Here is a 26380-nt window from a genome sequence, read left to right as displayed (position 1 = left end):
CTCATGAATAGTAGGCAACATTCTGTTCTTTTCAAATTTCCTCCCTCATAATGGTCATCTTCACCCTAAAATTTAATATAAGGCTAGAAAGAAGCAAGGATGAGAGTATAAAGTATGTGCGTCTGAAACTTTGATGTAAAGCTAATCTGAGCCAGAAAAAGAGAGAAGACACAAATTACCAATATCAGAAATGAAAAAGATGTCACGACAGAGCATACAGACATTGGTGGAATAATAAAGAGAGTATTCTGATCAACTTTCACATCAATAAATTCTACAACTTAGGTAAAACGGACAAAGTCCTTGAAAGAAAACCTTTCAGACCAATTTACGTAGGATTGGCATTATTTCTTCTTTAAATACGTATAGAATTCACCAGTTAAGCAATCTGGACCTGGGTTTTCTTTCTGGGAAAGGGTTTGGTTGTGAATTCAATTTCTATAATAGATACAGGGCTCTCCACCTATTATATTAACTTTGCTAAATTTCTTCTTTTAAGGAATTTGTTGCAAAAAAGAAGTAAAAATGTCTTTACAGATGAGATGATCATGTGCACAGGAAATCCTAAGGAATCTCAAAGAAGCTACTAAAAATAATAAATGAATTTAGCAGGGTCACAGAACCATGATCAATATATTGAAAAATCAATTGTAATTTTATATACTAGTAACAAACAATTGAAAGTTGAAATTTAAAAAGTACCATTACAATACATCAAAAGCCACAAAATATTGAAATGTAACAAAGTATTTACAACACATATACACTGAAAACTACAAAATACTGCTCAGAGAAGTTAAAGAAGATCTAAATAAATGGAGAGATTTACCATGTTGACAGACTGGAGACTCAATATGTCATTTCTCCCCCAACTGAACTATACATCAACAGCCTCAACCAAAATCCCAGCAGCCTCTTGGAAGAAGCGATAGGGTGTGTTCAACTGTATATAGAAATTCAAAGAACCTACACTAGACAAAACAATTTTTAAAACAAACAACAACACTGGAATACCCACACTACCCATTTTAAAAACTTACTATAAAGGTACAACAATTAAAGCAGCATGGAACTGGACTGAGAGTTAACACAGAGATCAACAGAACAGAAGAGTTAAGCAAACGGACCTACACCTATGAGCCAATTGATTTTTTAACCCCCTGTCAAGGTAGTTCAACCAAGACAAGAAAGTCTTTTTAAGAAAAGTTGTTGGAACAAATGGTATCTATACAGATAAAATAAACTTCAACCCCTCTTTTTTTTTTATTTTTATTAAATTCAGTTTTATTGAAATACAGTTACACACCATACAATCATCCATGATATACAATCCACTGTCCACAGTATGATAACATAGTTATGCGTTCATCACCACAATCTATCTCTGAACATTTTCCTTACATCAGAAAGAACCAGAACAAGAATAAAAAATAAAAGTGAAAAAAGAACACCCAAATCATCCCCCCGTCCCACCCCATTTGTCCTTTAGTTTTATCCCCATTCCTCCACTCATCCATACACTAGATAAAGGGGGTGTGATCCACAAGGTCTTCACAATCACACTGTCACCCCTTGTAATCTACATTATTATATAATTGTCTTCAGGAGTCCAGACTGCTGGGTTGGAGTTTGGTAGTTTCAGGTATTTACTTCTAGCTATTCCAATACATTAAAGCCTAAGAGGTGTTATCTATATAGTGCATAAGAATGTCCACCAAAGTGACCTCTCGACTCCATTTGGAATCTCTTAGCCACTGAAACTATTTTGTCTCATTTTGCATTCCCCTTTTGGTCAAGAAGACACTCTCAGTCCCATGATGCCGGGTCCACATTCATCCCCGGGAGTCATACTCTGCGTTGGCAGGGAGATTTACACCCCTGGGAGTCGGGTCCCACGTAGAGGGGAGGGCAGTGAGTTCACCTGTCGAGATGGCTCAGTTAGAGAGAGAGAGGGCCACATCTGAGCAACAAAGAGGTACTCAGGGGGAGACTCTTAGGCACCATTACATACAACTTTAGACTCTCCTTTGTGGTAATGAGCTTCATAAGGGCAAGTCCCATGCTCAAGGGCTCAGCACATCAAACCACCAGTCCCAATGTTTGTGACAACATACGCTAGGGGATCAGCACCTCAAAGTTTAGAGATAGGCCTTACAATTCAGGGATAGAGTTAACTGCTGTAAGAGCTTACAATCTAGGGACTATTACAATTATTGTGTCCATGTTAGGCTATGTTCTAAGATTCAATTTTGAGTTTACACATTGTAGTTAGTCCATATTGGTGAGGCATCATCCCTCTCACCATGTTTTCTCCAACACTTTTACTCCTATATATGTATTTTCCTACAATTTTATAGAGTTATATTCCCATACCATACATTTATCCACAGTGTACAATCAGTTGTTCATGGTATCATCATAAAGTTGTACATTTATCACCACAATCAGCATTTCAACCCCTCTCTTAAGCTATATGCAAAAATTAATTCAAGATGGATTGTGGACCTTAACATAAAATCTAATATCATAAAGCTTCTAGAGAAAAACAGGAAAATAGATATGCAACCCTGAAGTTTAACAGAGATTTCTGGAAAGGAAACAAAACATACTAAAAGAAAAAAATGATAACCTGGACATTAAAATTACAATTATTTTTCAACAAGATACATTAAAAATTAGTAGAAAAGCCACAGAACGGGAGAAAATATCCACCGCTCATTTGTCAGACAATAAACTTATATTCAGACCTTTCCTATGACTCAGAAATTCCACTCTTAGAAAGAAATGAAAAGAAGAAAAATATGTGCACAAAAAGGCACATGTGAGAATGCTCATAGTAGTCTTATTCCTAACAGCCAAAAACTGGAAACAAGTGTCCATCAATAGGAGACTGGATAAACAAATTATGACCTATTTGTCCAACCAATTAAAAAGAACTACTGGATAGATGCACCATGGATGAATTAAAAAAATTAAGGAAGCCAGAGATAAAAGAATACATAACATCCCATTTATATGAAATTCAAGAACTGACAATACTTATCTATAGTAACAGCAATCAGAGAGCGGGTGCAGTTGGAGTGGGGTGGGGGTGACTGCAAGAAGGCAGAAGGGAATTCTGGGAACGTGGGAAACATCAGATATCTGTACTGGGGTAGTAGTTACACAGGCGTATAAATTTTCAAAACTCATCAAGTTTGGACAGTGCAAATTAGAATAGTTCAAAGTAGTACATTATTGTACGTAATTTTATACCTCAGTAAAATTGATTTAGAAAGCAAAAGCTGAAATTAAAAAAAGTTGTCATTTAAGTCCATGTTCCCTTCAGCCTAAAACACAGACACTGATAACCAAAGTAGGACAGGCTGAGAAGCCTTCTAGAATTTGGACCAGTTCACTGAACTGCTCATTTTTCAAACTGTTCCACTAACTTCACAGAAGCCCAGGGAGTCTTCTTTTTCTTGTTTTGCGTTTAGATTTTAATTTAAATTCAGTTCCTTTCTTTTCCTCTATCACCAAATTACACTCTCATCTTTCCTCTGAAGAGAACGTTTGTTCCCAAGCATGTGGGACCATTCCAAAAATAAGAAAAACTACGAGACTGTCATCAAGTGTGCACAAGAACTGTACTGCCTTTAGCAAGTGACAGCTTTAAATTTAATTGCAGACGCAATTTCCCAGCTGACTCTCCTAATATTTGGATCACCTGTATCATCAAGTTTTCAGACCTGGTTCCAGGATTACTGGCGGCAAATAAGCCAGTTTCCTAATTATTTGCTTCATCCCTTGTTAAAGCTTTACTCCTAACTCTTTTTTTTTTTTTTTTTTTTCTCCCCAATTCTAAGAGTAGCATGTCTCCAGAACATTTTTAAGAACCGGTGATAAGAGGCAAGTTTTCAGGATGGGGACTCTGCCATCCGTTCCTCATGAACCAAGGGCAGGAACACAGCAGCTTTCGGAGTTGCCGCCTCCCCACAGTGGGGCACCTGCCTGTGCCTACCAGGAACGCTGAGAACCATTCAACTGGGATGGTAACGTCCTGATGTGCATTCTTCACAAAAGAGAAATGTTAAGCTATTGGGTACTCATAGATACCAAAACACAACTTACCTTTTTAACCAATGGAACAATGAATACCAAAACTGTAACAAATAATTGTGCTCCCTTCTCAAGGACAAGAATTAAAATATCAAAGACACTGTACTATACATAATGCAATAATGACAATATTTATGTAATTCAGTTAAAAAAAAAAACACCCCAACTTAACCCCAAATTAGACTTGCCACAAACGCATCACAAAAGACAGTGAGGAACCTGGAAAAATCTACAGAGGTCTTTGTGTGACAAAGAGCAACCACCAAGACGGTGCCTGGGAAGTGGGGCAGGGTGGCAGAACCCCTAACACTGAAAATGCCCTACAGTCTGACTGCTTGGTGAACAGAGCCCCGATCTGAAGCGCTGCAATAATTTCTGGAAACAGCCCGCACCCTGAGCTGTGGAGGAAATGGCTTCCACAGCGCCGGCTGGGAGTCTCCGAGGAAGTGCTCTAGTGTGCTCAGTCCCCCGCCTTCAAAACGGCCTCCATACTCTGTGTTTTGGGAAGGTGCAGAAGTTACAACTGCCGTCATCGCCAAGGCTGGGGTCCCGGGTGTCAGTTATCCGTCCATGCCAGATGCGTGAACGCCCACTTCTCCCCCAGCCCGGCACTGCCCCAGAGCCATTTGCAGAGCCACCGCACAGATAAAAATCAGGTCAAGTTTTTAAGCCCATTTTGAAATTGGGATTCCTCTTATTATTATTAATAGAACATATTCTATAGAAGAACCCAACCTACCTAGAGGGAGAATATGGCCATGGCTCTTGGGAGGCTTATTCTCAGCTACTGAAATTCTACATTCTCTTTCACTTTTTAATTAGCTAGTGACTCATTCTCAGTTTCTCTCATTCCCTTTCCAACCCCAAAATAAAATGACAACCTAGATTTCCTCCACAAAACTCCTTTTCCCTCTTGTTGATTCCAGTTGTCTTTTGCTCCTTTCTCAATCGATCCCACTGCAGCACCAACGGGCCAGTGTACTGAGAGGTGGGGGCTGCCACCACGCCCCAACATAAACACGGGGGGCTAGGGAAGGGACTATGCAGAATGCTGGGATCTGCAACTCTTGGAGCTGCACTTAACAAAAAAACACACAAGCCCTGCCTGGGGCCAACTTGGAGATCAGAATCCAAAATTTGTTCAACTGTCCCCTGAACATTAAAGTCCAATATAAAATGTGGGTTTGTAACAAACTGGGAAGCCCTGCCACAAAGCACCAACACTTACGGGCCTCACAGGAACAGCCAGCATCTGCTGACTGCTTCTGGTGCCTGACCCGGGCTTTGGCACTTCCCTCACGCCACCACTGCATCCCCGCAGTCCTCCCAGGAGACGGCTCCTTTCTGGTCCCCTTCAGAAGGCCCAGCAGCTGCTGAGAGGGGGAGGGACCTCCCCAGGGTCCCATTGCCGCTGGGTGGCCAAGTCAGTGTTTGGACCCAGCAGTGACTAGGAGCCCCAGGCTCTCCGCACACCCACGGTCTGCAGCCACCCGCTTTATTAAATGTGGACCTGTTACCGCGGCACCTGCTGGGGGCCTCAGGTAACATCTCCATGGTTTAAGCGACTGCATGTTTTCCCACAGGGACAGTCATTCATGTCCTCACTTTTGAAAAGGTAAGAGTGGACAAGTCAAGCCAAAGATTACAGATGTCGGCAGCCTTTAAGATGTGCTGCTTTAAAATCGCATTAGCACTTAAGTATGAAAGAATATTACCTGGGGTCACCGTTAGCTGAAAGCAATGAAGCTTGTTTGGCTCAGGAAAATGCACTTTACATGTACCTGCAAAAGAAACCACACATCAGGAAGGTCCGATAACTACTGGCAGCCTCTGTCAGGACTAACTGAAACACAGGTCAACTCTGATGGTGTGCATAGGGTGATAAGGCTTACTGACCAAGTAGGAGGAGCCCCTCTGGTTGGTTGAATAATAACTGTACCACTAGGCTAAAATTGCAACCAGTGATTTTTGCAATGTGTTTCACTCTTTAGGTCCTTTTACTAGTTAATTCCAAATTGAGATGTTTTCTTTCAACCTTTAAAGGGTCATTAAAGAGGTCTTTCTATTAATTTCAAGAGTTATGCTACTTAGTTTGAAAAGAAGAAACTGTATACACCCCAGCAAGGTTAATATACGTAGGATAAACAAACAAATGGCAAAAAAATAGAAAGAACTTGGGCCAAACTTCTAGTCTGTACACCTGGCATATAACCATTCACACTCACCATGGTACAGAATTAAAAAGAAGTACACTAGTGAAGAATTAGCTCACATGGTAAAAATTGTAAATGTTCACTATGATATTGGGAAGTTGCCCATACTCCACATCCGCCTCCCTCAAATAAATGATACCCCAAAATCATATATACCCATAGAATAAATACTGAAAAAAGTACATGTAGAAATTTTCTATATTCATCTATAAACTCAGAAAACATTGTGCTAAATTCCTTAGGTCACTACAGACTTTACTTCTTACAAGTCCCACCGAAAATTTTTGCTCAGTTTTGCAATGATATGAATTTTCATCAAAAAATAGGATGATTCTAATTTAGACTTGGAATGGCCGTAGAGCCCATCTAGTCTAGTGCTCTCAACTGGGAGATGACATGCAGGTCCAGAGAGGGTCACTGACCAGCAGAAGCTAGTTCTCAAATTAGTAACTAGTTCACGATTCTTTCCCCTAAACGATGCCTCATTTCCTTTCATTACTTCATAAACATGTTAGCTATGGGAGACTGAGACACATTACATGAAGCAGCACAGAACTGTTAGCAGGGTTTTTATGACCTTCTCAGAAAATCATATCAGAAGTGAAAGACAGATCAGTCTACAAGAGCAGGACAGGTTCTTAGAGGTCACATTCTCAACTTTCTTATTTTAAAAAGAAATAAAGAGGGGCCAATGGACTCTAGACCTTCTCCTAAGCCAGGTATTTAGAACTCTGTATGGCAAACTTAATGGATTTCAATATTCCATCTTTCCAGTGAGATGTATATATCAAAAACAGTACATGGAACTTTGAATAGGGAGTGAAATCTGGTTGGTTTGTATAGGTTAGTGTGAAGCCATGATACATCCCAAAGTAATCTGGGCAGAGAATAAAAATGTATTTGCAAAGCCCCCTTGAGGGACTAGGGGAAAATGTGGAAGTATTAAACTTCCCTACCTGGGGAATTTCTGATATTCTCACAAGCACTGGGGACTACCAGTTTAGAAGGCTGAGCCCTCTATCTTGGGACTTGCCCTTATGAAATTTGTTACTGCAAAGGAGAGGCTAAGCCTACTTAAAATTGTACCTAAGAGTCACCCCCAGAGAACCTCTTTTGTTGCTCAGATGTGGCCCCCCTCTCTAATCCCACCTGGCAGGTAAACTCACTGCCATTCTCTCTATGTGAGACATGAATCCCAGGAGCATAAATCTCCCTGACAATGTGGAATGTGACTTGCAGGGATGAGCTTGGCCCTGGCATCATGGGATCGAGAAAGCCTTCTTGGACCAAAAAGGGGAAGAGAAATGAAACAAAATGAAGTTTCAGTGGCTGAGCAATCTCAAATGGAGTCGAGAGGTCATTCTTATGCATTATATAGAAGTCTCTTTGTACTTTCTAGTGTATTGGAATAGCTAGAAGGAAATACCTGAAACTGTTGAATTGCAACCCAGTAGTCTTGATTCTTGAAGACAATTGTGTAACTATATAGTCTACACCGTGTGACTGTGTGATTGTGAAAACCTTGTGGCTCCCACTCCCTTTATCCAGCGTATGGACAGATGAGTAGAAAAATGAGGACAAAAAGTAAATGAATAATAGAGAGGGATGGAAGGTATGAGATGTTTTGGGTGTTCTTTTTACTTTAACTTTTAGTCATTCTTTTTTTGGGTGGTAATGAAAATGTTCAAAAATTGTGGTGATGAATGCACAACTATATAATGGTACTGTGAATAACTGATTGTGCACCATGGATGATTGTATGGCTTGTAAATATATCTCAATAAAATTAAATTAAAAAAAATGGACAACTAGACTTTGGGAAAGTTTCAATGGTTAACTGTTTTTAATACCATTTGTTTTTAATACCTAACATTCTCCTTTGTTTGTTTATTAAAGGTACAGGTGTAGAAACCAACTCCTGGAAAGAGATCAACTGCCAGAAAACTGGCAGTGAAGGTCTGCTCAAGAATAAAGAAATGACCAAGGTGGATTACATAACAATAAAACTACCTAAAAGAATCAAAATTTAAGGCTCAAAAAAAGGGGCAAGTTCTAACAGAAACGTTAAAAGCCAGATTTTTGCTTTAATTCAATGCAAAGGCTTTATTAAAACTCCAAAATCAAGCCTTTTCTCTACATGTAGGCATGGGTTATCTAAGAATCTAGAAATATTTCAATCCATCTGAGACATCTTTTAATTGCACATACAGAGCCCCAAATTAGTTCTCAATGCTTATGGGGCAGCCCTGCTACATGTCAAGTTATGATGTAATTATTTGCTTGCCTTGTAAGTATTTTAGAAAGACTATTTAAAAAACAGCACAAAGAATGTGGCTTCCAAAAAGAGATCTGGTCTTTGTCCTGCCTCCAGGAAGGGAACCTCTTCATCCTTGGAAAGTGAAGTATCCCTCACTCCCCAGAGTATCTTTTGTTACTCATGGAGGGCCCAGGACCACAGCTGATGGCTGTTATGGTAGTCAGGTGGGAGGCCACACCTGAGGACCAACCACATGATTAGGGGGCCAGGGAAGTCAGACCCCTGGGAGGGAACGGGGTTGGAGACTGAGTTCAACCACGAGGTCATGAATTCCAGCAGCTGCAGCAGCATCAGGAAACCCCAGGTAAACTCTGACACTGGGAGCCTGGGGGAGCTTCCATGACTGCGGATGCCACATCCTGCCTCCACGTGGAGGGCAGGGAAGCTTGTGCCTGAGAGCCTTTTAGATTCCCCCTGTGCCCATGTGTCTCTTCTTTTGGCTTCTCCTTATTTGTATCCTTTTACTATAATAAAACTATAACCACAAGTATAGTGCTTTCAGTCTGTTCTGTGAGCTCTAGCGAATGACTGAACCCGAGGGGGTGGTGGGAACCCCAAATTTGTAGCCAGTTGGTCAGAAGTGGGGGTGGCCCAGGCCTGAACTGGTGAATGTTGCCCTGCCTGAAGGGTTGTCTTTATCCTGTGACGTCTGTGAGGTCTGGCCTACTCTAAGTCACGTCAGAATTGAACTGAATTGAGCTACTTTAGTCTTTGCAGTTGATGTCAGAAGTGTCCACAGATGCTGAAGATTCATTCTTTGGTGGCTCCTTGTTTCTTTAGATTAAGGAGCTGCTCGCTTTTGGAAAGCATGGCTTGCTTATAAAAACTGATTCAGACATCGCCCCCACCCTCCATTCCCCCAAACAGGGGAGAGGGTAGAAGTTTTGAGGCCAAGCAATTCAGAAACTTTCAAGACATTTCTGATGGAAATCCACTAAAAGAAACATATTTTATATCTCAATCTGTTACAAATAAATCTATACATAAATATATATGAAAAATAACTTTTCAAGAAACAATGTCTTTCCCGAAATATACTCATATTTTCTACATGACTTTATTTTTAAAATTGCTGGGTCCTACCTACAAAACTGATTTCATAACCACTTACAGGCTACAACCTGCAATTATTGTTCCAACTTTAGATACAGGCTGGAATGGGAACGCTCATCCATATCAAAATCTAAGTTCTTTTGTAGCATTCACCCAAACCAGGGGGCCCAATCACAGAATATTCCACACACACCAACAAATATCCTCAGCCTCAGAACTATTTTTAAACTATGATGACAAAAAGGTTATAATTCAAAAGATGCTAAAATAGTCAAAGCTTTCAGATTTTGATGGTCTTATGAACCATAAAGGGTTGAGGGGTGCTTAATGATAGAAAAAAAAAAATTTCACATATATTACTCAAGTTAATTGTCTAAGAAACAAACAAGCTTCCTGAGCCTCCCACGCTCACAGGTGAGGGCTGTACAGCTGGATCGCGTACCTGGAGCAGGGAAGACCAAGCAAAGTGAGGCAACCTGCAGACTAAAAGGCAGTATCACCCTCCCACTTCAAACACAAAGGTAAGTACTAAATAAGCACTTTCTGACCCCACAAGATAGAAGCATCACTAACAAAACCAGGACTACCCATTATTGATTTATATACCTTTTCACTCCAATAAGGACACAGAATGCAACGTGGAAGAGGTACAAGCCCTGACAGAACTCGCTTCTGCCACACTACAGGGGTGTCCAGCACAAGGCGGGCCATTTAGGAGAGTGGGGACACCTCTTTCTCAGCAGGCCCTCCAAGAAATCTTGCTACCCTTTTGCACAAAATTAAAATTCATTCAAAACATAGATGAAAAGCAGGCTATGCAAGGTTATTAAAACATAGAATGAGCTTTCTCTGTGCAATTATTTTACAGTACACTTAATGTTTGGTTGGGGATGCTATACTTACAAGGTAAATTAGCTTCAAGTTCTGCAACCTCTGTAGAAACAAAGAGATTATTGTTAATATTGGTCAATTATGTCACATAAAAACACCAGTTCTAAATTGGCAATTTCCTCCAGAGCAATGAGGACACAAATAAATGAGACTACCTGAAACCTACAGTTGGCCTCAAGTTTAGATTTTAAAACCTTTTTGTTGCATCCAAACATACACACTGACTTGAAGGATGTTGACAAATGCAGTCAATGTGCTTAAAATTCATTTTACATGAATAAAAATACCTCAAATTAACATAGAAATTTCCTATGGATAAAAAAATCACAAAACTGTTTTTGAAAATCCTGCTCCAAAGTAGCTCAGTCTGACGTGCACCCTACCCCTGGTGTCCACCCCGACTGCCCCAAACCTGCCAGTGAGTTTCTGCTCTCATCAGCAGTGAGCACCCCTCGACAAGGTTCCTTCCCCTCCTGCCTTCCCACGAGGGTGCGCCCAGGTTGTGCTCAGACTTTTCCAGGGAGCGAACGCCCCACCTCCCGCTGTGGCCATTCCTTGCACAGGCCTCAGTGGACGACACTCACTGGGCCAGTGAAGCTGCCCTGAGAGCCACCCTGCCAGGACAGAGCCCTGAGCCCCAACCCTGCTGTCAGAACCATGGCTGGTGGGGAGAGGGCCACATGTAGAAATGACCAGGTGGGCAGGTTGTCTGGGCCTCCAGCCACGGGGATGAGGAAGGAGTTTTCTAAACTGGGCTCTGAAGAATAAGTAGAATTCAGTCCTGCAGAGGTAGTAAAAAAGGTATTTTGAGCAGGTAAATTAACAATGTTTCAAAAGCACAGAACCAGAGGCATCAAGCGTGGCCAAAACAAAGGGCAAAGAGCAGAGCTGTGGGAACATGGCTGACTCACGGGGGAAGGGAGGGCCCCGGGCAGCAGGTTTAGAAATCTAGGCTTCATTCTGTGGGCAACAGGGAGTGTGGGAGATTTGTAAGCAAGTTTCTAAGCTCTGCCTCAAGAAGACAGCTCTGGAGACAGCCACTGTGGCAGCCCCAAGGAGAAAGGCTGCTGAGAGCGAGCAAGCAGGCAGAACGGGAGGGGCGGGCGGAGGGGAGGCAACCACCAGATGAGCAGTGGGCAAGCCGCCGGAGGACTAGGCCAAGGAGCTCTGAATGTCGCCTACATCATCAGACTGCAGAGAGACGGAAGGAAAAGCAACTTAGCTAGAAAGCAGAGGGAGAGGAGAAGGGACTGTGACAGATGAGAAACGGGTGGGATAGTAGGAGCGAGAGATGAATGATATAGCCAGAGCACAGAAGCGGGCTTCAGCACTCAAATCAGCAGGAAAGCCCATGGCCAGATTATAAAAAAAATTTAGAAGCAAAGGGGTGGTCATAATACAGACACAGCAGGTACAGACAACCCTGTCCAAAAGTCGGGAAGGGAAGGAGAGGAGAGATGGAGAGCAGAATGTCTGCAAAACGAGGCTGAGAGCAGGTGAGTGGGCAAGCTGGCAGGTGGTCCTACTCAGAGGCTAAGGGTTTAGGAAACACACAGGCCTCTGATGTTCAGCTGTTACATGCTGTGACTGAGAATCTGGTCAAGGCAAGCCAGGCCCATTAAATCCACTGGCTCTAGGGTCCAGGCATGGAGCAGGGCCTCCAGAAAGGGTGGCAGGAGCAGGAGGAGCTCAGGAAAGGGGAGATGACAGTGCAGTATGTGGTTCCGGGGCCTCCCAGCCAGTCAGCTCGCAGGGAGGGTCCCTGCCCAGGGGGAGAAAGGGGCACATCTCCTCCAGAGGAGCTGGGCGTGGGGGGAAGAGGCCCGCACCCCCTTACTGTGGCCAGAAAAGGCCTGGGAGTCAGCCTCCCTGGTGGCCTTGGCTTGTGGTTGTTGATGCACATGCACTTCACAGAACCACCACGGCCCCGTGCCAGGGTTGCACACCCACCACGCTGACCTTTAGTCTTGTCTTCCTGAGTGTGGCCACTGGCGGCGGAGGGACACTTGTAAAGACAGGCTCACTCTGGCCCGAGGACAGGGTGTGCCCCACCCCAAGCTCACAGGGCATTCGGGTCATATGAAAAGCACAACTTTCTTCAAGTCAGTCATTCACACCAATCATATTTTTTTAATACTATCTGTTTAATACATAGCATCATAATTATGCTTTTCAAATGAACACTACTTACTATTGTATATTATACTGTTATCTACTTTTTGGTGGTACGAATTTAAAAGGAACTGTCCTGGAAGTCCCTTCTCTTGGGACTGACAAGTGCCACCAGAACCCAGCTTTCTCTGGCCTCGCCTGGCAGAGGGGGCCTGAGCGCTAGCCTAAGCAGTGGGATGACTCCGTCTGCAATCGTGTAACTCAGACTGTCAGCTCTGCAAAGCAAACAAAGGCTGGGTGGCACTGGACAATGCAGGTGAAGAGGAAGGACCACATAACGGAAGTGAAATGTTTGAGATGTGCTGTGGATGGGAGGACGGCAAGGCCACTGACCAGTGCCCAGGACTGCCACGCAGGAGGCGCAGAACAAACCGTGATGGACAAGCACCAGAGTGGGCCCTTTACCCACAGCCTGGGGGGGAGGAGGCGCATGGGGCTGGCAGACCGCTGACCCGGAGGACGCCCCACCACAGGGCAGCGCTCTCAACCTCCAGGCGTCTGGGCTGCTGTTTTTATTTTTAACAGCTTTGCTAAGGTACAGCTTACATACCATGAACAGGCCCTTTTAAGTGTCCAATTCAATGGTTTTTAGTAAATTTTGGAGCTGTGTACCCACCACCACCATCCAGGACCTGCTGAGTTTTTGAAAACGCTGATGTCCCGGTCCCACTGCAGACCAGCTCCACCCAACATCCTAGGGCTTCCCCACCCCAGGGACCGTGCACCGCTGCAGACCACTTCTGCCAGGCTACTGTTTACACACAGCTTTTCAAATAAAGGGATCTGATAGAAACTTCACAAACAGTCTAGAATCTAGAGCCCAAAGACTAGCATTATCCTTGATTCCAATGTCTGGTGGGTCTGATGCAGGAAGGGTAGCCAAGGAGGGGGTCCTTCGTGCCAGCCCAGGTCTAACAACCCCCAGAATGCCCAAGGCTCCCGCGGGCTTTGAGCCAAGGCAAGCAACACAATTCAGGGGCACAAGGGGCCAACAAAGATGCCTGGTCTTCTAGGTCAGCCCAGGGCAAGTGTGAAACAGCATGGGCACACTCACAGAGCATGAAACAACACAGGCACACTCAGCATGAAACAGCGCGGGCACACACACAGAGTGTAACAGCGCAGGCACACTCAAGAGCATGAAACAGCATGGGCACACAGCGTGAAACAGCGTGGGCACACACAGCGTGAAACAGCACGGGCACACTCAAGAGCATGAAACAGCACGGGCACACAGCGTGAAACAGTGCGGGCACACACACTGTGAAACATCACAGGCACACTCAAGAGCATGAAACAGCATGGGCACACAGCGTGAAACAGCGCGGGCACACACAGCGTGAAACAGCACGGGCATACTCAAGAGCATGAAACAGCACAGGCACACAGCGTGAAACAGCGTGGGCACACACAGCGTGAAACAGCACGGGCACACTCAAGAGCATGAAACAGCACGGGCACACAGAGTGAAACAGCACGGGCACACACAGCGTGAAACAGCACGGGCACACTCGAGCATGAAACAGCACGGGCACACAGCGTGAAACAGCGTGGGCACACACAGCGTGAAACAGCACGGGCACACTCAAGAGCATGAAACAGCACGGGCACACAGCGTGAAACAGCGTGGGCACACACAGCGTGAAACAGCACGGGCACACTCAAGAGCATGAAACAGCACGGGCACACAGCGTGAAACAGCGCGGGCACACACAGCGTGAAACAGCACGGGCACACTCAAGAGCATGAAACAGCACGGGCACACAGTGTGAAACAGCACGGGCACACACACTGTGAAACATCACAGGCACACTCAAGAGCATGAAACAGCATGGGCACACACAGCGTGAAACAGCATGGGCATACTCAAGAGCATGAAACAGCACAGGCACACAGTGTGAAACAGCGCGGGTACACACAGCGTGAAACAGCACGGGCACACTCAAGAGCATGAAACAGCACGGGCACACAGCGTGAAACAGCGCGGGCACGCACAGCGTGAAACAGCACGGGCACACACAGCGTGAAACAGCACGGGCACACTCAAGAGCATGAAACAGCACGGGCACACAGCGTGGAACAGCGCGGGCACACACAGCGTGAAACAGCACGGGCACACTCAAGAGCATGAAACAGCATGGGCACACAGAGTGAAACAGCGCGGGCACGCTCAGTGTGAAACAGCGCAGGCACACTCAACGTGAAACAGTATGGGCACACACAAAGAATGTTCCCCTTGGAGTTAGAGAAATGACAAGTCTCTTTCTAAACTTCAGACGATTGCAAACAAGAACCCATCAGTATTAGTGGTTACCAACCTTGGAATGAGAGAACAAGAAGACCAGGACCAAAGAACAAGCAAATTACAAATTACTTCACACACTCATCAAAGCTCTTCTCTCCATAACCCTCCTGCCCCCAAGGCCACTGCCTCACCCTCCGCAACAAGAAATGAGGTATTTTTAAACTGCTGAAAGTCTCACCCACGCCAAGAAGCGAACACCTCTGCCACCCACACACCCAGCCTTTCCGTCAGCACCTGGCTCCTTGCACAATTCCATGGCTGCCCAGCTTCCTTCTGTGAAACTGGGCTCTTCCTTTTCAGCTAGAGCTCAGACCATGGAGCCCACTTGAAGCGCCGGGTTGCCACAAGGCTGGCTCCCCGCAAGGCGCCTCGCCCTTCCGCTGTGGCCACTCCCGGCTGAGGCCCATGGCTGTTGCGGCCAGCCCCCATCCCCACGTTCACAGCCAGGGCTGGACCCCAGCTGGGTGCCTGGGCATTGCCTGCCAAGCGAGGGCAGGGCTCTTGGTGGGAAGGGTGCGAGCAGCCTTCTTCCTCGTGGCTGAGGACCCGGGCATCCCAAAGACCACCCGGGGGTAAGGAAGGGTCTCACCAAGAACAAGCTCCGAGCCCTCCCTCCTGGCTGCCTCCGCTAGAAGGCCGACCCCACACATCACAGCCCTCCTCTGTACTCGCAGCACCCACTCAGGGTGCCCTGGTCTGGGAAACACCCAAACCACAGTCATTAGCCACTCCACAGATCCAGCTTGGTTGGGGGTCTGAGAGCACCATGGGGGCCTGGGCCCCTACCTCAGCCCTCTTACTCGGTCTAAGGACTCCCCGGCCCCACCATGCAGGGTGTGGGCCCCAGATGCTCACACCCTGGAGGTACAAAGCTGCACCCCTGGACACCGGACAGCACTGAGAAGCAGAGACTGGCACCGCCAAGAATGGAGCCCCACGGCCTCACCCCAGCCCCATTCTGCATGGGAGCACACGCCGTGGTCTTGATGCCCATCTACACCTTCCCTGGGCCCTCTCGGCCCACCGGCTGCTCGGAACACCTAAGGGTGCTGCCACGCTTCCTTGCCAACTGCCCTGCAAACCCAGATGCTACGGCAAGTCAGACCCTGATTCCAGCTCCAAGTTCTGGGTGGGACTAGCATGAAAACGCAGTTCTGGAGCACAAACGGTTCTCTCTCTGCCCACTCCACAGGAACTACTCTGGAAGGACGCCGCTGCAGACAGTTACAGGAAGGGGAGGGTCTTCCATGAAAGGAGATACAAAGTCCATTCCCTGAGGTCATCCTAGCATCCACACTCACGGCCAAGGCCACTGGGCACCCTGCAGGCCAGGCCAGGCCCAGGACCCCACAAGCCTGGGGTGTGGATGGGCAGCCAGGGTCCCCAGGCTCTGCCAAGTGGACTCAGAGCCCAGATACCTTCACACCAGAACCCACTAGCCAAACCAGAGAACAAGGAAGCACGTTGGGGAGCAGGGGCTGCGATAGCTAAGGCTGCCCACAATCCACCCCTGCCAGTTCCTGTAATTCCAACTCTGAACTCAGTCCAATTACAAATCTACACATTCCCTGAACACTGATATAGGCAACAGGTTCCTGCCAACCTGCCTGGAGCCCCCTGAGGGGGCTAAAATGTTTGTTGAGTGAATAAGTGAAGACAAGAGAAAAACAGACGAGCATTCAGTTAACCATCCTATAAGAAGTGTCCAATTTCTGACAGGCAAGGAAGTAATTCTGCCTTGAGGGTTATTTGCGGGGTTGGGGAACACTTCCAGGCTCAGAACTTGGGGGACTCAGGGGCCCGCCCTTGTCCACTGGGAACACGACACCATCTGCTCTGTGGCTGAAAACACAGAGACACCTGACCCACAGGGCCCTGGTCAGGCCCAGTCCCATGTCAGGACCTGCCAGGAAATGTGCTCATCTGACATTCTCTCTCCACAGGGTCCCCAATTCCCCGGATTCAGGGCAGAAACATTTGGATTGTTCTCCACCCTCGAGGAACTGCTGCGGGCATCTCTCCAGTTCCAGCCTGGACACTGGCTCTCCTCGAGAGGGTCCCGGGTGCCGAAGGCACTGGTGTGTCAGCGTGGAGCTCCTGCAGGCATGCAGACCTCACCCCACCACCCCGAGGTGACTGCAGTGTCCCTGGGCTGGGGTCTGAGGGAGGTGACTCCTACCTCTCGTCTTCCCATCCAGGAAAATGAGTGGGTGCTTCAGCTGTGTGGCCTCTGGGCCTCCCTGCTTTGGGGACGACTGGCCCTGCAGCCTTCGCCTCCCTCATGCTGGTCAGCGCAGCCCTGCAGGCATTCCCTGCAGACGTCACCCACATGAAGTCAGGCAGAGCAACGGGCCTGTTAAAATATATCTTTTTGCCTGTTGGCTTCTGCACTCTCCCTTGGGTGCCCATTTCATGGCTGGGGGTCACTGTGACGCCCCAGGGCGAGGGCTGTATTCCTGTGGCTGGGAGGGCTAGAGGCAACAGCTTTTGGTGCTCGGCCCTCCAGGGATTGCCAGGGCTGCACTGACCCCTCACCCCAGGCCAGCTCTCCCAGGACAGCCCCAATCAGTAACCCTCCGATGCAGGAGTAAATGGCCCAGCCCTCTCGCCCGACAAGGGGCAGCCTGAAAGGGCCTGTTGCGGGGTCTTGGTTGCCACTCGATTTCACCCCCTGCCCACTCCTGCTCCCTGCCTCCCCCCTTCCAGAGGTGCCCCTCCAAGGGTCCAAGGACATTCCTTAACAACCGTGCTACATGCCAAACTCCCTGCTTCTCAGGAACCCAGGCTTCCACATCAAGTCCCAAAGGCACATTAACACACAACAGATTGATCCTCCTGAATAACATCTCCACGTGAGCCAAACCCACAGCCCCAGACGACAATTCTGAGGCACCAGCCTTGCTAAACTCCAACGACCTACTTTTCCTCAAATCGCCCAAAGGGGAATTTCTCCAGGAAGGGACTCCAGTCCCAGGAGCACAGGGTGTCCCTGTACAGGGAGGATGTGCCAGCCTTCCTGCCAGCACTCCCCAAACCAGCCCCATTCTGGAATGTTCCGCTGAGGAGAACCTCTCACCACAATCATGCTGCCCACTGGCTGCCTGTGCCAAGTCCCGCTTCCAGGGGCTCTGCCTCAGTCCCCACCTGGGATGAGCCCACAGGACCCCCAGGACACCTTCTCCCAGCCCACCCGTCCTCCCTGCACCTGCTCCGCAGGAAGGCTGCCCTGGCCAGGCCACAAATTCTGGCAGGACCTTCCTGATGAGGGTCCCTTGGGACTTGGCCCACGGCCAGCAGCAGACCACCTCCCTCAGCACCAGCCCATGGGAGGGCCAGCAGCCTCTCCTGGAGGCACCAGACCCTGTCCCCAGCAGCACCCCCACCACTACCTGGTGCTCCCCGAGTTGTTGCTGGATCCTCTGCAGCCCCACCCCATGTTGCTGGGACAGCGAGGTCAGCTTTTAGGAAGCTTCTCACCTGTCAGGCCCTGAGCTGGCCCCTCCTCACCACGCATGCAGAGCCGGCCTTTCTGACTTGAGCCGAGGCAGACTGGATACAGAGGCTGAGCGCCTTCCCTGGGGTCCCACAGCCAGCATGCACCTTCACTCGGATTTAAACGCAGGTCACCCCAGGTCACTCTCCCCACGGGCCCACAGGCAGAATGTGCATTGCTGGGGAAGGGTAGAGAGCCTCCTCCTGCCCCTTGCCCTCCCTGAAGTCAGTACCTCCGCCCCTCAACTCCGTCTTCAAGTTCCCAGTGCAGGCGTCCAGGCCGCGTCCTTGTCAGCCAGCTTCAATGGCACACTTAAGGCCATCACAGCCTCACCGCTACTGAAGCACCTGCCTCAGCTTCGGGAGCTCTCCAAGGCTCCCAGCTGACAAAGGCCTGGTTGACTCTTCTGCATTCCCTTTTCAACAGGTTTCACTCACCCACCAGACAACAGACTCTAGGGTGTTAGCTGCTCGGTTCTTATGGACACCTCCACTCCCACGATTTATCCCCAAGTCCAAATAACTCTGACTCCACACACCTCACCCTACCACAGCCATAGCCACGGGCTTTACCGTATCTGCACAGTGCAATGAGGGCTGGCACGTCGCAGCTGCACACGTCATTGATAACAGACCCCAATGGGAAGCCAGGCAAAGATGCCCCTAGCTGGGGACCACTCACTCACCAGAGCATCCTCTGGGTGCACCTTCTGTTTGCAGCCTCTCAGGTCAGGCCACTCTTGCCCTCACCCACACTCTACCACAGGCCCAAACTACCCCCCACTCAGCAGGTCTGGCCCAGCCAGGGCTCCACAGGAAGATGGAGGGAGCCAGGGGACCCGTGAGGGGCGTGCTACCCTGAGGTCTACTGCCCGCAGCCACCTACCTATCACCCCCAAGTGCCCTGGGCCCCAGAAACTTCATCAGCACCAGTCCCTCATGAAAACCCCCAGGTGAGTTCTGAGCTCAGGCAGGAGGAGCCTCAGACCCACCTTCCCAAATCCTCTTTTCTCTGGACTTGCGCTTCTGTTCTGCTCATTAAGTATCTGCTTGCTGGGTCTGCTCCCTTTAGCCTGCCACATGCCAATACATGGCTCTGCCCACTAAGCTGCAATATACCTGCAACCTGGGCAAGCTTCTTCACCTCTCTGAGCCTCAGTTCTTTATCTGTAAAATGGGGATGATACCGCCACCACCTGGCCAAGCTTTGCAAAGGTTCAACAACAATTACCCCCACCAGGTACCTGACCGAGGGCCTGTCCCAGCCCTATGTGCTTGGTGCACAACAGCTGCTATTAACTGTCTCAAACACAGTGAAGGAGGCCATGGCAGAAGGCAGGGTCCTCTCTCTGCCACTTCCCACCTACTCTTCCTCAGCTAAAGTCTGGGTCTCCCTCACTGCAACTTCGCAGGCCCCCAAAATACTCCCCACTCATAAGAATGTGACAACCCCCTCCCAGACCCCTCACTGGGCTTGCTTGGCTGCTGTTCTCATCCGCAATGGTTGTCTGGGAGCCAGAATCCAGAGGAAGAGGCTCGAGGAGAAACCGCAACCCATCCCGCTACTCCAACCCCAGGGCCCCTGCAGGACTTTCAACATAATCTAGGGCCTTCCTGACTCAGTGGGGAGAAAGCTTCCTTCTCCTTCTTTAACCGATTACCCATTATGCTGGTCTTTCTTAGAGCTAGATCGAGATCCAGGGGCTGAGGGGAGAACAAGGAAGTGATATGTTGTTTAAGTTTCCTCCAACCAAACCCCTTCCTGGTCCCATTCCTCCTGGAGCTCAGCAGGGGTTGGTTTCTGCAAAGGCTCAACCCATGGCTTTTACATGCACACACTCTTCTGTTATCAAACTCTCCGAGGACGTATAAATGCCAGGATTCCTCACGCTGTCTGCCTAGTAAAACATGAAAGCAGGCAGTGCTAACAAACCACTTAACCCTTGCATTCTAGCTGCTCCCACACTTAAGAAAGAAATGTAAATATCTGTTATAAAGTAACAGTGCTGCAAATCGTAAAGGCAGAAACCTTCCTCGTCACCTTGTATAGTCCTCCTGATCTAACAACTGTAAAAGTTTGCTCAGTGAACGAGTGCAAATGTACACACAAACACACAAATGCATGCGTATTCACATCCATGGTTACATGACCCCTTCCCAAGGAAAAGACTTCCTCCGTCAACACCGAAAGAAGAGACTACAGCTCTAGGAAGTGATGCACATTATTCTGTGATGAGAACTAATTTTGCACAAAGATCTCCTTAGGTTTATGACCTGAATAAAATGGGCTCTATACGGATCCTAAGAGATTGTCCAACTCAACCCCTCCCTTTACAGACAGGAAACTCTGGTGCAGAGGATTCAGGAAGAAACCACACACGCCCCAGCCAGATAATGGCGGCCCTGGACAAGGTGGGGGCCTGCCAACACCCTGACCTTCTTCTTTCCATAGCATCCCTGCAGGCCCCATGAAGGACATTTAAAGTGGGCGAGACACAGCACCGCATCTAAGACCAGGTCCTTGCCACCCCAGCATTCTCAGTGTCTGCACGGCAGAGAGTTCTTCCACTGGAGCACCAAGCAACTAGATTTTTAAGTATTTTCCAACAGGTATTTTTATTCAGAAACGGGCTCTTTACACCCCACAAGAGCCTCTATTCAAACTTGGTTGTGTTACGTGATATGCAAACAGCTCACAGGTGTGATCCTCACCTTTCACCAGGAGCTTGTCTCTCACAGAAACCCTCCGCGTGGAGTCTGAAGCTGTGGCTGCTGTTCGGGACCCTTTAAGACCATCATCCCGCTTCAATTTGCTTGCCAGAGTTAGCATTACTGCTCCTTTACCCTGAAATGCAAGAATAAGAATGGGATAAGACCTATGTCTCTAGACACTGCCCAGACATTGGGAAAAACGTGCAGCTTTTTAAATTTTGAGTTTCTTCTATACATACGAAGTGCATGAATAAAACTGGATTATCTCAATGAACTGGGGTAATTTCTCTGCCACACTCTATAGACCTCATTTTTTAAAGGGGAGGCATGCATTGAACAAATCCTCACTGGGCACCAGCTAGGTGCCAGGCATGTGCCAGGCCCTGGGAGGTGACTGTAACAAAGCCCCCTGGAGCTCACGATCCCTCTAGTACTTCCCAAACAGTGTGCCACTGCTGCAGGGCTCCACGTGGCCACCGCAGACTGGGAAGTCTGCCTTTCCCATTTGGGGTACAGCTCTAGCGACTAGCCTGCCACAGACAGAGAGAGCATTAGCCTATTGAAGGCAAGGGCACCACAAGGCATTTACTTTCCTTCTTCCTTTAATAAAGGTGTGTGAGAACCATAATTAAGCATCTTCACACTTATGTGTTGTGTCTCATTTACATTTTAGGCAACATTAGCATTAAGATGAAGTTATAATTACTGACAAACACTAGATTTCCTTCTTCAATGGCTGCTTCCAACACATCTGTGTTTCAAGTTCCACCCCTGAAAGCAAGATCCAACAGGTGGTGGATGACTGCTTGGGAGACAGTGACTGAGGAAACGCCATTGATTTTGACAGGTATCATTACTCTCTGGATCTGCCTTCTGCTTCTGAGATACACTGCCATTCATCTGACATGGCTTCATAGAGAAGAACTCTGGAACTTCTTCTGAGGGCAAATATTGGTCACAAGTCATAATTTCTCTGTGGCTTTAAAACCATTTCCTTTCAATACTGCTCTGATTCCTTATAACAGAAAATAATCTAAAAATTTCAGATGAAAAACTTGACCAAAGCCCAGAACTTTTAGTTTGAGACCAAGATCTTGAAAGCCAAAATATAAGAATACTCCCCTCTAGAGTCCCACCTTGGGACTTCTCCGTTCTCCCACGCTAGAGATCTACAGAGAGGCCCGGACCACAACCAACAAAACCCACACCTTCACAGCCATGCCCAGGGCAAGGGAGCGACTGTCCCGTTTATATGGTGACTTCTTAAAGGGAGAGGGTGGGGGCAGACAGAACAGGAGGACTATCTAGAGCTGGGGCAAGCTCCCTTGCTCCATCCCCACCTGGAGGGATTTTGCCAGGCTTCCCAGAAGCGGGTGGATCACAGAGCACCATGTGCCTGCCTGACCAAGTCCCACGGCCAAGAGCCCAGATGGGCACATGGGTCCTGCCAGATCGTCAGTCACCTGATGATGGGCCACGATACACACCCCTCACGTAGGGGTCAGAAGGAAGTAACCACACAAGGGCCACTGGGTTTTTATCTTCTGGGTGACCTTGGGATGTAAACGTGGCAAAAAATACAAAATAAAGGCACAACATGTGTAAGGAGCATTCAGCAGGCAGTACCCGAGAAAAGCCATAATGAAGAACCCTAAGGAGAAGCGAGTGCTACGGCACATGCCTGGTCCAACTAGACAGACATCCCCAGGACTGGCACTGAAGGAGCCTGCTCTGGGGATCCGGGGAAAGCAAGCACTCACAGAAAGAAAGTGGCACCACCAAGAAAGTCTCCACACCACCACAGACTGAGGACTGGACTCGAGTCTTACATCCTGTACACCCCCCCCCCCCCCCCCCCCCCCCCCCCCGCAACTGCACACTGAATTCCTCTCTGGAGGCAATATTCAAGCCCACTGACTCAGGTCCATGGCTTGCTGTCTTCAACAATGGCTCTTAATAAACCACACTGGTGTAAAAGAAAATAATGCTGGCGTTTTGTTGTCCTTAGAAGACAACATAAAATTTACTTTCTGAAAATTCTAAGAAAGCAAATACATAATTACCCTCTCTCTCTCTCCATCATCTGTATCATTACCCAAAAGGCATAATTTGGGAATGTTTCCATAAATGTTAAATTAAATATATACAAATGGATTTGAACAAAAGAGCATTCAAACTGTCAAGAGGTTAGATGAATGCCTGCAGTTGCTTCAGAATTCTGTTTTCCTTTTTCTGTATGCTTTGCATCTTGGGGACCTGGTTTAGAACTAAACTTCCCCTTTACTGCAAATTATACTCTGACTAAAGCAGCATTTTTCATAATACCTCAGCTATTTTAAATGGCGTGCTCAATCTCTAAATTCCACAAGTTGTCCAGTTAAGTTCCTCCTCCAGGTGGAACTTATTTCCAATGTTCAAAGAGAATTCTTGTGTGGTATGTTACCAGTTTCATCGTCAAGTGATATTTACTCAGCATCCCTGAAGGTAGTGGCAAGATCAGGCCATGTCACCTCTGCAGGGACACTAGGGGCCAGTCACTTTAAGGTGTGGGAAACTCTTCATTTACAACGTCTCTGCCCTGGAGGGGACCCAATCCAAGCATAACAGATGGAACAGTGGGTCAGCAGGAACACCAGAATTCGCCAGTAAAGGGGCACAGAACAGGCAGAGCACAAAAAAAGTCCACACCCCACTCTCCTTCAGAATGCCAGTGCCCAGGAATCTCCCGCCTAGCAGAGGAGTCCTCCTGGTTGGCCAACCCAAGCTTTCACTTTCAGAGGTAATAAGCCTGCCCCCTTCTGCCTTGCCTACCACCTAAATGGCACTATGCCCAAGGAGACCCCACACTACTAAACTAAGCCTGGTGATTTCTGTCTCTGAAGTCTCTCCCACCTGTCCCCTTCCCCACCCTCTTCTGGATCTCAGTCCTTCATCCCCCCACCCTCCCTCTAGTCCAGCCAAGAACCCTCTGCACCAAGCAGGCCAGTCCCCTCACGGCTCCCCAACGACACTCTGGTCATTTCTGGGAACTTCTATTCATATCTGATACCCCAGGACTGAAATGCCCTCTTTCCCTTCACCACCAAATCCTACCCTTTTCCTAAGGCCCCATCCAGATTCCAACATCTCCTCCAAGAAGCCTGGCTTCTTAACTACCCCAAACCATCCAGATCCCACTCCAGCACAGGAGGGAATGCAGAGGGGTGAGCCCACCTCCCCTCACGTGACAGATAAGAAAACTGAGCCCCAAAAGGGGAAGGCCACACCCAAGACTACAAGCCAGCAGAACCAGATCTAGAATGCTGGACTCGGGTGTATTCATCGTTCCAAGATGTCCTCCCTTCTCGGGTGAAATTGCCCAACCAGCGCGGCCGTCCGCAACTGCGGATCCGCGCCCGCTCACATGCTTTCCGCGGCAGGTGAGCTGACAGGGCGCGAGCGCTCGCTCCTCGCCGTTACCGCTTCGTACAGCCGGCGTGACTCCTACATCAGCCAGGAGTCGGCCCGCCCGCGTCCGAGGCCCGCTTCCTGCGGCCGCGCGGAGCCGGTGACCTTGGGCAGAGCGCTCGGCTCCGCTTCCCTTCCGTAAAATGGAGCGAGCAGCTCGCGAGTAAGAGGGCGGCGTCCACGCGCTGGGGGCCGTGCCGCGCCCGGCTCCGAGCCGGGCCCAGGTGCGGGCTCCTTGCAGCGGCCCTCAGCCGCCCGCTCCCCCGCTGCCCCGCGAGGCCAGCGCCCCGGCCGGCCTACACCGCCCCGGCGCCCGTCCGCGGCAACCGCCCCTCCGCGCCCACGCGCCTCGCGGGCCGGGGCCGGGTTCGGGGTCTGCGGCCAGGCGCGCGCCCGCGGGGTGCGCCCGCCGGCGCCCGGCTGTGAGGAGCGGCCCCGGCCCGCCGCCACGCGCCCCCCAGCCCGCCGGGTGCAGCACCCCACGCCCTGCCCGGCGCCCCGGGGCGTCCTCACCTGGGCCCCCGAGACAGGCGAGGCGAGCCCGGCGCCCAACACCACGCCCGGCCCCGCGGCGCGGCGGCGAGACGCGGCCCCTCACGGCGCACCGGCTCCGGGGCGGCGGGACCGGAAGTGGCGGGGCGGAGACTCGCTGCTCTCGCCGGCGGCAGACCGCAGCGGGCGCTTTAAAAAAAAAATTCAAAGTTCCTCAAGAACTTTATTTGGAACCTGACAGGCGAACAGAGGCGTGCACCGGCCGGCCGGCCGGACCTCGGTGACTGGCAGAGAGCAAGGCCAGGGGGCGGGCGCAGATCTCTCGGCCCCCGCTTATTGGCGAGTGGCGGCCGGGGGCGGGGCCGGGAGGCGGGACCGAGGCCTGGGGGGTCGTTCCGGAGCCTGCGCGGAGACCGCCGGGGGCTGTGAGGGGCGGCCCTGCCCTCCATTCATTTTTCCGGCGCTCGCCGCCCGCTGGCCGACTGCGCCCGGAGCTGGCCCGGGGAACGCAGAGGAGCCCGGCACTTCCCGCCCTGGGGCAGCGGCCAGGCGGGAACGGACAGCCTCGGTTTGTGGGGCGCCCCGCTGTGTGCCCCACGACGTGCTGAGGACCCGGCTGCTCCTCGCCGCCTGCAGCGGAGGGGGAGGGGCGGCCAGACGTGCAGACAGCGACCCCCGCCGTGCGCTTCGGGCGAGCCTGCCCCGGGCTGCCTGGGGGCTGCCTGGTTCTTAGCACTTTTATACCTTCTTTTCTCTCTTGAAACGTTTTTAAAAGTACTTTAAAAATCCGTTTCAAATTGTTCCGTTTCTGGCTCGTTGGGTACAAATCTTTCCCCTGGGCTGCGTCTCCGACCGCGGTCCCTGTGATGGGACCGGCCTAGAGGCACCATCCGAAACCGGGAAGAGGCACCGAGTGAGAGGCACATTCCAAAACCCCTGCTGGAGGGGTTTAAACAGTGAACCGACAATATCAGGTTTTCTTGCTCAAAAGAGGCCTGAGGTCTGGGTGCGAGGGTAGCCCGGCAGACAGGATGGTTAGGAAGACCCGTTAAGAATGCCACTTACGTTATTCTTTCTGCTTTGGAATCCGTTTCCCTTTCTATGCCTGCCTGCCTCCTACGCTTTCCTCAGCATAGGCATCCCTTTCTCAGAGAGGCCTTCCCTGCTCCGACCTCCCAAGTCTGTGGG

The 26380-nt window shown here is 49.3% G+C and overlaps 1 protein-coding gene across 4 annotated transcripts in view; it reads right to left on the bottom strand.

The window, feature by feature from the left end:
* Positions 1-25331, bottom strand: part of UBE2F (ubiquitin conjugating enzyme E2 F (putative)) — a 55054-nt gene extending 29723 nt beyond the window's left edge. For 3 of the 4 annotated variants that reach the window (XR_005218820.1, XM_037849792.1, XM_037849794.1), the window contains exons 1-4: positions 25214-25331; positions 21254-21386; positions 10585-10614; positions 5814-5879 (exon numbers count right to left, since the gene is read on the bottom strand). Coding sequence is in view for 3 of the 4 variants with exons in the window: in XM_037849792.1 (XP_037705720.1) it covers positions 5814-5879; positions 10585-10614; positions 21254-21371 (214 nt within the window). In the remaining variant the exon portion in view is untranslated. Of the gene's footprint in view, positions 1-5813; positions 5880-10584; positions 10615-21253; positions 21387-24656; positions 24953-25213 lie in introns of those variants that run through there. The other variant, XM_037849793.1, reaches the window with a different exon arrangement.
* Between the last annotated feature and the right edge of the window lie 1049 nt (positions 25332-26380).

This window comes from Choloepus didactylus, chromosome 9, assembly GCF_015220235.1.
Source record: "Choloepus didactylus isolate mChoDid1 chromosome 9, mChoDid1.pri, whole genome shotgun sequence".
In the NCBI taxonomy this organism is placed as follows: Eukaryota; Metazoa; Chordata; class Mammalia; order Pilosa; family Megalonychidae; genus Choloepus; species Choloepus didactylus.
This window is presented reverse-complemented; position numbering and strand designations above follow the sequence as displayed.